Genomic DNA, 16,247 nt, shown 5'->3' with positions numbered 1-16,247 from the left:
ACTTTTTTCAGTGGTGCCCAATGACAGGACAAGGGGCAACGGGCACAAGTTGGAGCAGAGGAAGTTCAACCTGAATATAAGGAAAAAATTCTTTACCTGGAGAGTGACAGAGCACTGGCACAGGCTGCCCAGGGAGGCTGTGGAGTCTCCTTCCCTGGAGACATTCAAAACCCACCTGGACATGTTCCTGTGCCCCCTGCTCTGGGTGTGCCTGCTCAAGCAGGGGGGTTGGACAAGGTAATTTCCAGGGGTCCCTTCCAACTTCTAACTTTTTGTGATTCTGGTCAAAAACAATGCTGTAAAAGAAAACTAACAGCTCAGCACTACGTTGGCAACTCTGAGGAGCAAACCAGGCCGGGGCCTGCCTGCGACATGGGAATCATAGAATGTCCTGAGTGGGAAGAGACCCACAAGCATCTTCAAGTTCAGTTCCTGTCCCTGCACAGGACAACCCCAAATTCACACCATGTCTCTGAGGGCAATGTCCAAGTGCTGCTTGAATAGCATTAGGCTTGGTGCCATGACTACCTCCCTGGGGAGCCTGTTCCAGTGCTCCACCACCCTCTGGGGGAAGAACCTTTATCTAATATCCAACCTAAACCTCCCCTGGCACATCTTTCTGCCATTCCCTTGGGTCCTATCATTGGTCACCAGAGAGAAGAGATCCGTGTCTGCCCCTCCTCCTCCCCTTGTGAGGAAGCTGTAGACCTCGATGAGGTCTCCCCTCAGTCTCCTCTAGGCTGAACAAACCAAGTAACTTTTAGCCGTTCCTCATATGGTTTTTCCTCTCTAAACCAACAACTAAATCAACAACTTCGTGGCCTTTTTTCTGGACGCTTTCTAGTAGCTTTATATCCTTAATCTACTGTGGTGTCTACAACTGCACACAGTACTCGAGATGAGGGAGGGAGAAGGAGAGTGGCCGCAGCCACCACCGATTTCCCGCCCTTCCCGCCGTCCCCACAGGCACGACATCGTCTCGCGGCGGCCGCGCTCGCGGGACGAGACGGCCCCACCCCTCCCGAGGCAGCCGGCCCCGCCCAGCGCCGGCCCCGCCCTTCTCGGCTCCCGTAGTCGGCGCGGGGGTGGTGCGCACGGCCGTCAAGCGCGGCCGGGGGCCGCGGCAAGATGGCGGGCGTGCCGGTGGTGCGCATCAGCATCGAGTCGGCGTGCGAGAAGCAAGTGCAGGAGGTGGGGCTGGATGGCAGCGAGACCTACCTCCAGCCGCTCTCCATGTCCCAGAACCTGGCGCGCCTGGCGCAGCGCATCGACTTCAGCCAGGGCTCCGGCTCCGAGGAGGACGAGCCGGGCTCGGCGGGCCGCGCCTGGGCCGAGCCCGGCGAGGCGGAGGATGAGGAAGGTGAGGGGCGGCGGGCCCGCGGTTCCCTGCCGGCCTGCCCGCGGCTGGGCCCGGCGCCCGAGCTTTGTCGCCGGGCTGCGGCGGGCGGAGGAGGGCTGCCGAGCTGGGGCGGTGCCCGGTGCCTCCCCGCGTGGGTGCTTCCCCGGGGGTTCCCGCGGGTGGCCGCGGGTCGGGACAGGACGAGCGTGGTCGAATCTTGGCAAGTTACAGCCCTACAGTGGGAAAAGACAGATACAGACGTCGCGCCGTTATGCTGTATTTCGTGCCGTTGTGGCCTGTCTGTGGTTTAAGAATAAGCCTTGCACCGTACCTGTTTACAAGCTTTTGTTTGTCCTTCTTTGGTTTCGTTTTAGGGCTGGTGAAGTTTCAGCCGTCCCTCTGGCCTTGGGATTCAGTGAGGAACAACTTAAGAAGTGCTTTGACTGAGATGTGTGTGTTGTATGATGTTCTTAGTATTGTCAAGGATAAGAAGTTCATGACTCTAGATCCAGTTGTGCAGGATCCCCTTCCTCCAAAACAGGTATCTTGTACCTAGTTGTGTGGGTTTTATGGCTTGATACGAACGATTTTATTTCACAGGAATTTTTCATGTATGATACATACAAGATTTAGTAAATCATTCCATGTGATGTGCTGGTACGGTGCTTTGTGGGTCAGGGGAAGGCTGATCTCGAAGGCCTCTGTGCTGAACCAACCTGCAAGTCACAATGCTACTTGCAGCTATATAATATTGTCATGAAAGTTACTCTAAATAAGTTGCTGAATATCCAGCAAAACTAAGTTATTAGTCGCTATCAATTAGCTCCACTAATAATAATTTTTTGAGAAGATATAGAAGGGTTTTTTTCCTTTATTTATTACTAGAATCCTCAGTTTCTACAGCTGATTTCAAAAAAGAAGTCATTAGCTGGAGCAGCTCAAATCCTGTTGAAAGGTGCAGAAAGATTATCCAAATCGGTTGCAGAAAACCAGGAGAATAAGCGACAAAGAGACTTCAACTCTGAACTGCTAAGACTGAGACAACATTGGAAGCTGAGAAAAGTGGGAGACAAAATTCTTGGTGACCTGAGCTACAGAAGTGCAGGTAAACAGTAGGGTCTTCTGTTCTTCTCAAGAATGGGTATTTATATTTTACAGAAAATTCTTTATAACTGGAAAGGCAGATGGAATATTTTAAATAACAATATCAGATAAAATATTACTATAGTTATGAGACAATTATCAAAAGAGGAAACTTGTTTTATTTTCAGGGAAAATATCCTGCCATCCTCAGATTAAAAAGTGGTTTTAAAAGCTGACTGTGTAGGGTTATAGTAAATATTCCTCTACAGAAGCAATTCTGTACTGACAGTGTAGTTGATCAGTTGTCAGGTAGACCTTGTAAATCTTTGGTTTTTATCTACATTTGGTCTGTAAAGCATTTTTAAAAGATTGAGGATCATCTTGTATTTTTCTCTGAGTGAAGACAGATTTATTATACCTATTATTCCTATGCTTGTGAGAAATGATACTGAGAATATCTATTTTTTTCATGGATCACAGTGAGGCAAGGTAACCAGCCTAGAGTTCTAGTGCCAGTTATGGAGTGAAGGAGTGAATATGGAATCTCACCAAACGTACGATGTAGATACAAAGCAGGCATCTGAACTGGTTATGTTGGGCTCCAGTTGTCAATATTGTCAAATTTAGGTTTATTAATTTTGTAGATGTGACTGTCATGGTTTAACCCCAGCCAGCAACTAAACCCCACACAGCTGCTTGCTTGCTCCCCCCTGATGGTCTGGGGGAGAGAATCAGAAGAGTAAAAGTGAGAAAACACAGGGGTTGAGATAAAGACAGTTTAATAGGTAAAGCAAAAGCTGCACACGCAAGCAAAGCAAAACAAGGAATTCATTCACTCCTTCCCATGGGCAGGCAGGTGCTCAGCCATCCCCAGGAAAGCAGGGCTCCATCACACATAATGGTTACTTGGGAAGACAAATGCCATCACTCCAAACGTCCCCCCCCTTCCTTCTTCCCCCAGCTTTATACACTGAGCATGTTGTCATATGGTGTGGAATATCCCTTTGGTCAGTTGGGATCAGCTGTCCTGGCTGTGTCCCCTCCCAGTTTCTTGTGCCCCTGGCAGAGCACGGGGAGCTGGAAAAGTCCTTGACTAGTGTAAGCGCTACTTAGCAACAACTAAAACATCTCCGCATTATCACCACTATTGCCAGCACAAATCCAAAACAGAGCCCCATACCAGCTACAGTGAAGAAAATTAACTCTATCCCAGCCAAAACCAGCACAATAGCCCAGGATATGTCTCTTTTTAGATGATTTATCCTAAACTAGATGAACCTTGCACTGGATGTAAAAGGAATGCAACTAGGAAAGATGTGGGCATCTGCCTTTATCAGTCCCACCCAAATGACTGGCTGCATGGCTGGTCTTTACAGACTGAACACTGTCGTAGTTTGAAGACTGCAAGGCAAACATCAGCAGCATTCCTGTAAATCAGTAGGGGTGTTGCACCTTAAGCTACTTGCTTGCAAAACTTGGGCAGATAATTTTTTTTGTCTTGTTTTAACACATACCTTTTTTTCTCCTTGCCTACTTCTGCTGACACCATTTTGAAACACTGTTGGCTTTCTCCCATAACTGTGAAATGCTACTTGCTAACTTAGTGTAAAATATTACACATCAAACACTGAAGGACTGAGATGCTGTTGTGCTGAAATGAGCTTTCTAATTTACCTGTTTTTTTTAAGAATTCATTAAGAAATTCGAGTCAAGTACAACTGTGGAGGTTTGGAAACCTAGAAATAAGTATTCTTCCAAAAGGAAGCTTCGTTATTTGCAGAAGATGCTTTATAGTATGCGTGTCTTTGCCTTTCCTTTCTTAGGCTCCCTTTTTCTTCATCATGGCACATTTGAGGTGATCAAGAACACTGACATTGACTTGGATAAAAAGATACCTGAGGATTACTGTCCTTTGGATGTTCAAATTCCAAGTGATTTAGAAGGATCAGCCTACATAAAGGTTTGCCAGAGAAACTTTGGTAATATAGCATGGGTTTTGTTGTTATTCGCATGCTTGCAACAAAGAACAAACATCAAATAATGTTCTCTTTTGCCTAGGTCTCTATTCAGAAACAAGCCCCAGACATCGGTGACCTTGGGACAGTCAATCTTTTTAAAAGACCCATGCCAAAATCAAAACCAGGTATAGCTAGCTGTATGTTGTTTTCTGAGCACATTCTCAAGAAATCGGTCTGCATCTGATGTTTGTTTGAAAATTCTAGCCTGAAAGAAGAGCGAACAAGAATATTCATATTTAAACTGAAATTTTCTGTGTAGGTGCTGCTTGGGCTTTGGAAAGATGATGCTTTCAAAGTGTACTCCGTCAGTTTTTCATATGTATTTACTCAATTTCTGAAATAAAACTGCTAGGATTGTATTTTAGGTATTCCGGAGCACATTTTGTTAGTCATTAAGAGTTTGAGCACAAAACCAAAAGCAAACCAAGAAATTGGCTCAACCGGACTAAATGTCTGTTCACTCTTAACTTTGCCCAAAATACATCATTTGTGTCTGTTGCTCATAAGTTTTCTCTGAATCTGAAAGTGTGCTGGCAGCATGCGCATTAGTTACCAACAGCTTTCCTGGCATATAGTAGCTTGATTGATTTTAGATGTGACAGTATCTGAAGGGGTAAACCTTTGGGATTTAAAAATCATCCATAACTCTTTAGGATTAAAAGGAAGTGGCAGGATTTGATTTCACAGTGATCTGTGACACAGGCGCTTGTGCTGTCTTGAACATAGACAGGATGTTGTATTAAGTAGGTGTTTCATATGGTATTTAGGGTACAGCATGGAGCTTGTGTACTTACTCAGACCAGAATCTTCCAAGAATTTTGGGCCTATAAACCCTGTGAAGCTGTTGTGGTTTAGCCCCAGTCAGCAACCAAGCACCACACAGCCTCTCGCTGACTCCCCCCAGGTGGGATGGGGGAGAGAATCAGAAGGGTAAAAGTGAGAAAATTCGAGGGTTGAGATAAAGACAGTTTAATAGGTAAAGCAAAACAGTAATAGTAATAATAATATTAATATAATGAAAAGGAAAAGCAAAAGCTGTGTGCGCAACCAAAACAAAACAAGGAATTCACTCCTTCCCATGGGCAGGCAGGTGTTCAGCCATCTCCAGGAAAGCAGGGCTCCATCATGCATCGCGATTACTTGGGAAGACGAATGCTATCACTCCAAAGGTCCCCCCCTTCCTCCTCCTCCAAGCTTTTTATACTGAGCATGACATCATGTGGTATGGAATATCCCTTTGGTCAGTTGGGATCAGCTGTCCCGGCTGTGTCACCTCCCCTCCCTTCCGGGCTTCTTGTGCACCCAGTCTTGTGTACCTCTTGTGTACCCGGCACAGCATGGGAAGCTCTCGACTAGTATAGGCACTACTTAGGGACACTTAGCCGCTACTTAAGAATAACTAAAATATCAGTGTACCGTCAGCACTATTCTTACACCAAATCCAAAACACACTATACCAGCTACAGTGAAGAAAATTAACTCTATCCCAGACAAAACCAGCACAAAGCACATAAATGAATTTAGTGTTAGTGCGTGGTTCGTTGTAGAGTGAATTTATTAAAGCTAGAAATATTGAAAGTAAATTGCAACTTAAGCAGGGCTTCATAAGCAGAGTTCACAAAACGCCGGGGAATGTAATAGGCAGTTCCAGAAGGGAGGTGCAGTTCACAATATATGTATATGTAAAATCAAAGTAAAAGGCACTAGTATTATCATAAACTGCTTGCTTAACTGAGATAAAATTCTGAAAGTACTCAGTTTGGATAGAAGATACAGACTGCCTATCTTAGTAATTACTCATAGCTACTGCACAGTATCTGGTGTCTGAAGCTGCCTTTGTAGCTTCTTTTTACTCTTTCCTTCTCTAAGTGTTGACTTACATTTTTCAGGTTCTCCACACTGGCAGACGAAGTTGGAGACTGCACAGAATGTTCTTTTATGTAAAGAAATTTTTGCCCAGCTGTCACGAGAGGCTGTTCAAATTAAATCACAAATTCCTCACATTGTTGTGAAAAATCAGATAATCTCCCAGCCTTTCCCAGGTAGGAGACTTTTTAAGACTTCCTAACCTACGATTATTTGCTTAAACATGAACTGAAATTCTTGGGCAGGGGGAAGTAATCGCCTTGTTTTTCAAAGGTTTTAAAACACAGAATTTCCCAGAATTTGAATTTTGCTTGCTAATTTTAGGAAAGCCCAACTAATGCACTTTAGTTTCTGATTTACTCCTATTTTATTGTGTGGATTTTGATTTATTTTTCTTTGTGATTGTGGGTTTTTGTCAGTAACACCTGTCAACTGTAATGCGATGTGCATATTGCAGTTCGGAGCTGTGCACGTCATTGCTCCTGGATTGCATGGAGGTGAAACTTAAGACTTGGGTGAATGGGTCTTCAGAAGAACAGAAGCTAATATTTTTCAATTAGGATAATTAAACAGCATGAAGATGGCTGAGTCAGCTGATGAATCCTCGGCTCTTACAAGGAATACACAATTGATTATATCACATGAAGAACATGTTTCTGGATTTTTTTTAAAGTGTATATGATGGTAAATCACTCCTTTTGGGAAGGAATAGGGTTCTGGAAACTCTTTCTTTTGTATAGGATGGAGTTATAGAAATTGGCGTGAAATGCACCTAGTGATTTATTAGTTGGACTGTCAGCAGTTCAGTGAGTAGCAAATTTTACTTGCCTTTGGTGTTGTGCTCTCCAACATCATTCTTCGATTGTTCTCTGTAAAACTACTGACTGTAAAACATGAAGAAAAAAGCAGTTCTCAATAGCCTGCTTGAAAATTGTCTGTCCTCATTTATTTTTTTATCTGCTTTGTATAGGTTTGCAGTTGTCTATTTCTCTGTGTCACTCCTCCAATGACAAAAAATCACAAAAGTCTGCTTCTGAAAAACAGAATCCAGAGGATCATCTCTATGTTCTGGAACATAATTTGCATCAACTTATCAGAGAGGTAATGCATTTATGGTCAAGTATTGAAAAGGTTTTGGGCTTTTGTTCAGAATTCTAGTGTGCAGGACTGCTGTAACAACAGAGTGCCACTAGAGGTCAGTCACTTTCTAGCCATTTGAGTAAGGCAATCTACCGTTCAATTTTAGTCTATATGTGTAGTTAGGGAGTTCTTTACTAAATAAAGAATGCTAGTAGTTCTTTACTTAACCTCGGGCCTGGCAGCTCACTTCAGAAAGCAATGTTTTTCCAGTACAGCTCATCAGTCTCCCTTTTTTCTTTGTGTCTAATTAGTGCTTGAACAAGTACTTTAAGTGAGCATCTGTTCAGACCATCCTCTGATGAAGACAGGAAAATCAATTACCATAATAATTTCACTTCTTTTGAGCTCCACTTCTCTGCTTCAGTGTGTTATATTCTCATATAATCTAGCAGAAGTACCTAGGGTAGAAGTTTGAGGTTGTGTCTGTTCAGGAAAGGAGCACAATTTTAGATGTCTAAGCAGTTGTGAAACCACGTTTCAGAGAGTGCTCATCTCCTTAGAGCATGGCTCTGCAAGTCACACAGTCATGTGGAATAGTCCAGTGTTTTAAACACTGAACTAGGTTTCGTGAAGCTTTGGCTCAGTGCCCAGCTCTGTTGTGAACTTCCTTTCTTGACTTTAAATAGGTTGCTAAATCTTCTTGTACCTCAATTTTTTTAAAATTTCTAAAATGCTTCCTTTATTTTTGTTTGACCATTCTGTCGGTCTCCGAAGATGTATACAGGGCAAACTTAGTAGTAGGAGCTACTGCCATACTACCAAATTTTTGTTAGCTAGTACCTTTTTTTAAAATCACTTTCCATAACATTTGAAAGACCTGCATAAACAGGGGAGGTGAAATATGACTATAAAGCTGGCTTTAAAGTGCTGTCAAGTTTTAGAGTAAAAAAGTTGCCCTTTTTAAAAGTACGCACACTTTAAAAACCTGATGTGAAGGAGCATATTGTAGTATAGACACTTATTTCTTGCAGATATGTTATTTGGTCACTTCCTTTTATAACATCTGTTGTTTGTTGCAGTGTCACAAGCAAACGCTGAGCTCAGCAGTGATGCCACATCCAGCTAGTGCGCCTTTTGGCCATAAGAGAATGAGACTTGCAGGACCCCAGGCTTTTGATAAAAATGATATCAGTTCTTTACAGTCAAATGAAGGACTTTTAGAAAAGATAATAAAGCAGGCAAAACATATCTTTTTGAGACGCAGGTAGGTCACAAGCTATTCTTGTTACAATAAAATGTACCATTATGTGGAATACAATTGATCTTTTTTCAGTGTTCTTAAAAGTAGCTACTTCTTCCTTCGCTGTCTAAATAGTCTTTAAGTACTAAGAACTGATAACGTACGAAGAAATATGAACAAACAACACACAGCTATTAAGAAAAAAATCATATTTCTTTGAGATCTCTGTGACAGTTATGACATGGGCTGCTGATAATTGTTCCTACTTTTCTTAAACTGCATAAATATTTTTTAGTGTTCTTTTCTGTACAGTAGCTGATGCTGAGCAGTACCGCTTTAATGCTGCTGTGAAATTACTGAGTAAACGAGCGTGCTTCATTAGCACCCGAATGGTGCTGAAATAGAACTTTGATCCATATGTTTTTGTTAAAATTTGCCTTTTTTGTGTGTGTGTGTGTGCATGCCACAAAAGAACGCCCACAAACTAATAACATACTCATTTTCTTTAAACAAGATTTTAGCATAAACTGTCTAGGTTATTGCATGTGGAATATGTCTTTATCTTCTAGAACTGCTCGAACCATTGACAGTCTGGCTAGTCGTATTGAGGACCCTCAGATTCAGGCCCACTGGTCCAATATAAATGATGTTTATGAATCCAGTGTTAAAGTTCTAATAACTTCTCAAGGATACGAACAGATATGCAAGTAAGTATGAAAATGCATGTATCTTTCTAGTTGTAGAAGCATGCAGCAATAGCAGAGTGTATCCGAGTTGTGTTTAAGTATGAGCCTATTATTTGTGTGGGAATGTTTGTTTTTGAGTTACATGGGGACCAGCCACCCTAAGAAAACTCCTTACCCACTTTACACTTTAATGAAGAAACTTAGTAAGTCATTAACTAGCACAGTTTCATTTGAAAGAAGGAATTGAAGGTGAAAGTGGCTGTTTAAGGGGGGATTTACTTTGGATAGAGATAGCTGAATATCAAGTATCTTTGTATGTGCTGGATCCTAAACTTCCAGTCTGGTCATGGCGTCCTAGTCAGTGCTTAGTCCTAGCTTGGTTGCATAGGTACTGAAATGGGAACTCATGTAATTCATGCTATTATTTATGCACGTTGGCATAAAAATAAGAGATTTCATGTTCCAGAAATAAATGTCTGCATGCTGACCAGCAGTGAATTAACTGATGCATTGACTGTGGATGAACCAGTTGTTTTTTCCATTTTGAGCAGTCCTCTCTGGCTGTGTCCACAGTGCAGAGCAGACTGCAGTCATTGCTGCAATTTGCAGCCTCAGTTCCAGAGTACATATGCTGCCCAAGTTTTGGCTGTAGGATAGAGCAGATCCTGGGTACACTCCATTCTCCCCTGCACCTCTGGAAGGAAACTTGGGCACAGTGGCAGGTTGGGAGCTGTGAGGCACCTCAGGAGGTTCCTTGACCTGAACAAGCAGTGGACCAGGTCTGGGAACACACCACAGAATGTGTCCCCTGCAGTATAGAGGGAGCTGTTGTGGTGAGTGATGAAACTGAACTGTTTGGAGTTGCTGTTGTATTCCATAGGCTTTGCACCATCCTCATCTTAGACTTCTTGTCAATGAATGGGAGGGATTCTGTGTTCTTAGTTTCTTGTTTTCTTAAGTGTTGTAATGCATTTTGAATAATATGCATCTTGTCTTCAAAGATCCATTCAACTACAGCTGAACATCGGAGTTGAACAGATCAGAGTTGTGCATAGAGATGGAAGAGTTATTACGTTGTCCCATCAAGAGCAAGAACTGCAGGATTTCCTTTTATCTCAGGTAGACTCATATACATAATTCTTCCCTTTCTTGTAGGGTTTAGGAAACAAAAGAACTTAAAATCTCACCTTAATCTATGTAGAAATTGTTAGAACTTTCAAATAAAGATAGTGAAAATAGGAAGGTGGGTGACTGAATTTTTCAGTATGTGTATATGGTGACTAGCAACTGCTACTAAAATAAATGCCAGTTTTTACTAAGGTCAGTAGTAGTAACAATTTTTTCCCTCCCATTTAAAATACATTTCTTTATGCTACTCATTATGGGAGCACTAAGATTTTTGCTTACTTTAGAACAAGTCAGTGAGAGCCATAGCAGACAATAAGGTATTCAATATATGAAACTTACTGTAACCAAGTTGTGTCTAGAGTAGAGCTCTTAATGAGCCCACAATTACTGCCGTTTCAACATTGTCTTGCTAATGTTCACTTTGCATCAGCCATTACTAAATCAGCTGATACTTGAATGAACTGTGTTTTCTTAATTGCTTAGAACAAACTGCTGGTTTTATTGAGAAGTGACAGTCTCTCTACTATGCATTATAAATAGCCAAAATGCAGGTCTTTAATAACAGTGGTTGGCCTGTTGCAGTTACATGAAACTCCACCACACAGAAAACAAGTTGAAACAGATTCTGCTGAGCGTATCCTTTGGTCAAGGCTTTCAGACTTGTTCACAAAGAACTGCTGAACAGTGCTAGATACTTTGTTGTTATAAGTGTTAAGTCTTGATACAGAAAAATATTAGCATTTAAACTTCTAAGCTGTTAAAGCTCAATGCTTACACTTGAGTATTAATGGAGATAATCGTGTATCTGAGAATGTCAACTTTCTTTTTCCTGAGTTTGCTATGATAATACTCTCAACAGATTTTATATATTTTTACAGCAGAGGTCTGATTTCCGTTCAAAGAAAGTATTATTTCAAAAATTGGTTCACTTAAATTAGTTCTTGAAATCTAAATAAAGGTTTTTGTAAATTGAAAGCAATACTTAAGTGCATAGGCCTGTATACCTATGAAGAATTCATCTAACCGCATAGCGTGCTTAATACAATGGTATTCTCTGTCTGCAAAGGAACTAGTCTAAATTCAAACACCACAAAGCTCTACTAGCACTTACAGCATATATGTTAAAAAAAAAGTTCCTCTGGAACTAGAGAACTTAGAAGACAAAATCACTTCTGTAAGTAACTACTGTACAGCAGAAGAAAAAATGCTTGGTAAAACCAGTAAGCAATTCTTTCTGTGATGTGCAAATATTGAAGAGAAGACAAACCTGTTGTTATCTTTCAGATGTCACAGCACCAAGTACATGCAGTTCAGCAGCTTGCAAAAGTTATGGGATGGCATGTGCTGAGTTTCAGTAATCATGTTGGTCTGGGGCCGGTGGAGAGTATTGGCAACGCATCAGCAATAACTGTAGCATCACCAAATGGAGACTATGCCATTTCAGGTAGTGTTTTTCTATTGCAAACACATGGAAAATCTTAACATTCTTAAGTGAATTCTGCAGGTTTTGTAAGTCTCTTTCTGAGATTGTTTCTAGAATATTTTGCTATAAATTGACGTAATTCTATAAAAGTCTAGAAACTATCTCTTTTGTTTTTGGAATTGACACCTAAATAGAATCAATACTTTGCCTGGTAAGCCAGTTAATATAAACCTGATTTAATTTACACAAGCCTGAAAATATTTTTTAGAATTAGCATAGAAAAAATAGATTACAGAAACCATCAAGATCCTGAGCAGAAGGGAACAAGGCAAACAACAGGATCACAGCTTTGGACTTAATGAGAACAGAGTTTGGTCTCTTTGGGGATCTTCTTGGAAGAATCCTACGGGGTGGAGAGAAGAGGTTGATTATTTTTTTTTCAAGGATCACCTCTGTCAAGCTCAAGAATGGTCATTCCTGTGTGCAGGAAGTTGTGCAAAGATCACAGAAGGTCTGTGTGGATGAACTTGGAGCTCATGACTAAACTCATGACATAAAAATGAAGCTGCAAAAGATTATAAGCAGGATCAGTTGACCTGGGAGGAGGATAGAGACTGTCCAAGCATGTATTGATGGAGATAGGAAAGGTAAAGCCCATCTGGAGTTGAATGTGGTGAGGGATGTACAGGGCAACAAGAAGAGCTTCAACAGGTATGTTAGCAGCAAAAGGAAAAATAGGGAAAATGTGGGCCTGCTGGTAAATGGGGAGAGGACCTGGTGGCACAGGGCATGTAGAAGGCCAAGGTACTCAATGCCGCCTTTGCTTAGACTGGCCTTCAGGAATCCCAGGACCCTGAGATCCATGGGAAATATTGGAGCAAAGAAGGCTTACCCTCAGTAGAGGAGGATCGAGTAGGAGAACCTTTGAGCAGACTGGACATACACAAGTTCACAGGACCTGGTGGGATGTATCCATGAGTGCTGAGGGAGCTGGCTGATGTCATTGTAAGGCCACCCTTGGTCATCTTTGAAAGGTCATGATGATCAGGAAGGGTTCCTGAGGACTGGGAGAAGGCAGATGTCACATCCTGTATTCAAGAAGGAGAATCTGGGGAACTACAGTCTGGTCAGCCTCATTGCAATTACTGGGAAGATGAGGAAAAAAAACCCAGTCCCAGAAACAGTTTCCAAACATTAAGGAGAAGGTAATGGAGAATAATCAGCCTTGATTTATGAAGAAGAAATTATGTTCAGTCAGCCCTGATAATCATCTCTTTGTAGGAGGCTAGCTTGGTAGGTGAGGGGAAAGCTAACTTATCTCTGCTTATTTATAACTTATCTGTCTGCTTATTTAAAAAAAGCAAACAAACAAACCACTGCCACCCCCCAACATCAAAACACAAAAACCCATCCAAGCCAACAGAACACCACCACCCCTCCACCAATCTTGCAGATTTTTGTGATTAAAAGCAGCAGCTATCAATGAGTGACTTCATTCCTGTCTGAGATAAATCCACTAGAAACAGTATCTTTTTGATCATGTTTTTCAACAGAACAATAGGGAACATAACTAAGTTAAGAATCGGGGGGGGGGGGGGGGGGAAACCCTTTGCCTTTCCTGTCATCATTAGGGGAAAAGAAATGCATTTGTAAAGTGTACGTGTGGGTTTTTTTGTCAAATGTTTCTCTGATTTGCTCTAACCAAGAACATTCCGTGCTAAAGTAACAAAATCATAGAGAAGTGGGAGATGAGAGAGAGAAAATTCAAAAACTTAAAAAAAAAAGGTAACTTCCCTTATTTGCTTTCAGCATGTTTGGAATTGAGTAGGAGTAATGTGTAGTATACATGAGGAATGATATCTAATGAGAGGAATTCCTACAGTGTAAAAATGCTCATAAAAATCTCTGTTCATCACAGTACGTAATGGTCCAGAAAGTGGCAGCAAAGTTATGGTTCAGTTTCCACGGAGTCAGTGCAAGGATCTCCCCAAAGGCGATGTACTGCAAGACAGCAAGTGGAATCACCTTCGGGGGCCGTTCAAGGAAGTGCAGTGGAATAAAATGGAAGGGCGTAACTTTGTCTATAAAATGGAACTCCTCATGGCTGCCCTGACTCCATGCTAATAATTTGTCAGCCTCTCCGAGGGGCCTTTGAGTCATCGCTGTGCTGCGAACTATGACTGCCCGTGCAGCAGAGGGAAATGGAAGCTATGAGGCAATATAAGAAAGCAAAACTGAATTATTTCCTGTACAGATATATCCGTTGTCCTGTTTGTAATAAAATGTTTTTCAATGACATGTAAAATACAACTTCTTGGAAAAGTTCCTTGCAGGTGTATCGTTGCAGATTTCTCTACATAGAGTAATATAGCTGAGTAATTGATGTATTTTTCTTTTATAAAATTGAATGCAGTACTCTTTTGCTGCATGAAAGGTGTCTGCTCAGAGTCATTCCCTTTCCCTTCATGCCCCTGTATTTTCTCAACAGATCTTTGCAAGTATTTCTGAAATATGAAAATTATTAGAATTGAATTGTGCTACCGATAAGCCTTTTAGTGGCTTACACCACAGGGGATGGCAATTGTTGTGGAAGCTAATGGACGTTGATTAGAAGTGAGACAACAGAGGAAAGACAGAGCTCCCTTGTCAAGAATTAAGGCTAAACAAAACTTAAGATTCAAGGAACAGTCTTCACTGCGTGACATTCTTGAGTTGGTTTTGTGTTAACTGTATATTGATGTGTCTTCTGGGTGACCCATTTCTTTTTAAGAGAGATATTTACTTAGCGATTTGTTTAAGTTGAGAGCATTAAGTCACAGCTCGTGGCAAATGTCTTTCCTCTCTGATGCCTATAAATGACCCTGCATGGTGTCAGTTTCTTTGTGTTTTCTGTCCTTGTTTTTTGTGAGCATGTGGAGGAAAAGGTGTTACTCTGCTTGCAAAATGCTGACAATTTGAGTTTGTGGGTGACTTGTGTAAATTCATGTCTGGATAGAAGCAGGTAACTCATGCAGTAGACTCTCTCTCTCCACACTTGTGCTGAGATTTCCCACACACACACACTGTCACTGATTATCATCCAGGGAAGCAATCATATCTTCCTGAAGATCACCTCTTTTGAGTTCTTTTAAAATAAAAAAGTAATGTTTTCCTCTTTTTTGGTTGTTAATTGCAGCCTTCTTGAAGCTTCTAAGTGTTGCACAAAGCTTTTCTTTTGTTCAATGATTAATTGCGAAAGGTGTTTTTGAAACCTGTCTGTGACCTGGTTCAGACGTACATCTGTATAGTATGTTATGAGGGGTGTGTGTGTATATATATGAGAACTTCTTGCACATAGAACATGTTTGAATTGAACATCATACCTGTATGGTGACAGTTGTTATGTTGCTGTATTCTTGAGCAATAAGGAGTAGTTGTAGGAAATACATGTTAAGCAACTGCTTGTGGTAAGCTGCTGCTCTGTGTATCCAGAGCAGCTATTGTACTTATGTTGGTGTTTGCCAGTGTAGAACATTTTATTTCATTATTTTATTTCAGTTCCTTGAACTACTTGCTTCTGTGCAACTGAACTATGGAAGAGAAAGGATTTTCCTTTCAGGTTCTGATGAGTTACCCAAGACAACTTACAAAATTAAAAAATAGTAGTTGAAAATAGTTTCTTGATCTTGAAAGATGGGTGAATCTTATGGAACACCTATGATGCCAGGTCCCATATTCCTTGGCTAGCAAATGCTGTATGATTACAGGCAGAGAGGGATTTTGTTCCTTGGTGAACAGTTCAGCCAACAGCCTGATGCATCTGTTTGTGCATCTGATTATATAAGGCTGTTTGACTCCTGGCAACACAACAAATCTTCTCTCACTAATAATTAGAAGATGAGCATACAAAACTTCAACATGTCTTTACACTTCACTGTTCTTAACCTAAATTGACAGGTCTGCATGTAGCGATAGCCTTTTTGTTAAATAAGCTCTTCATTACAAAGTAATGGGATCACTGTGGAGCTATTAGGATTTCGTCGTTGCAGGATTTGGCCCCTTCTGAAAAGAAACAACGGGTGCAAGAGAACTTCTCTTGTGTTACAGAATTGCAAGCACTGCACATTATCAGTGAAGACATTTGTCACAACTTCCAGACCTAGCTACAATAAAAAAAAAATAAAATTGATGACCTAGAATACAGAGGCATTCCTAATTTTAATGGATAACAGACTGATGAGGCTTCTAGCAGAGTGACAGTCTTGAGATTCTTGGTAGTGCATCTTTGAACATGAAATTAAGAAATTAGTGGATGATTAAGACCTTTACAATTGATGGCCAAAACAATCTTGTGAACCTGGACATCTCTTTAATTAAAGTTTAAATGCAAAATGCCTTAATCCCT

At 41.2% G+C, this 16,247-nt stretch overlaps 1 protein-coding gene across 2 annotated transcripts; it reads left to right on the top strand.

Moving 5' to 3' along the window:
- Nucleotides 1-1,086: 1,086 nt before the first annotated feature.
- On the top strand, nucleotides 1,087-15,020 carry MED17 (mediator complex subunit 17). 2 transcript variants are annotated; one of them, XM_064441361.1, is made up of 12 exons: nucleotides 1,087-1,360; nucleotides 1,714-1,880; nucleotides 2,225-2,444; nucleotides 4,246-4,382; nucleotides 4,481-4,565; nucleotides 6,330-6,482; nucleotides 7,277-7,407; nucleotides 8,466-8,650; nucleotides 9,196-9,333; nucleotides 10,314-10,431; nucleotides 11,725-11,884; nucleotides 14,352-15,020. In XM_064441361.1, exons 1-12 carry the CDS (start codon nucleotides 1,129-1,131, stop codon nucleotides 14,369-14,371), a joined length of 1,746 nt encoding a protein of 581 aa, XP_064297431.1. In that variant the 5' UTR covers nucleotides 1,087-1,128; the 3' UTR covers nucleotides 14,372-15,020. The 2 variants fall into 2 exon arrangements, with proteins under 2 accessions (XP_064297431.1, XP_064297430.1); XM_064441360.1 differs by having other exon boundaries at nucleotides 13,782-15,020.
- Nucleotides 15,021-16,247: the final 1,227 nt, after the last annotated feature.

The sequence above is a fragment of the Phalacrocorax carbo genome, chromosome 1 (genome assembly GCF_963921805.1).
Source record: "Phalacrocorax carbo chromosome 1, bPhaCar2.1, whole genome shotgun sequence".
NCBI classification, from domain to species: domain Eukaryota; kingdom Metazoa; phylum Chordata; class Aves; order Suliformes; family Phalacrocoracidae; genus Phalacrocorax; species Phalacrocorax carbo.
This window is presented reverse-complemented; position numbering and strand designations above follow the sequence as displayed.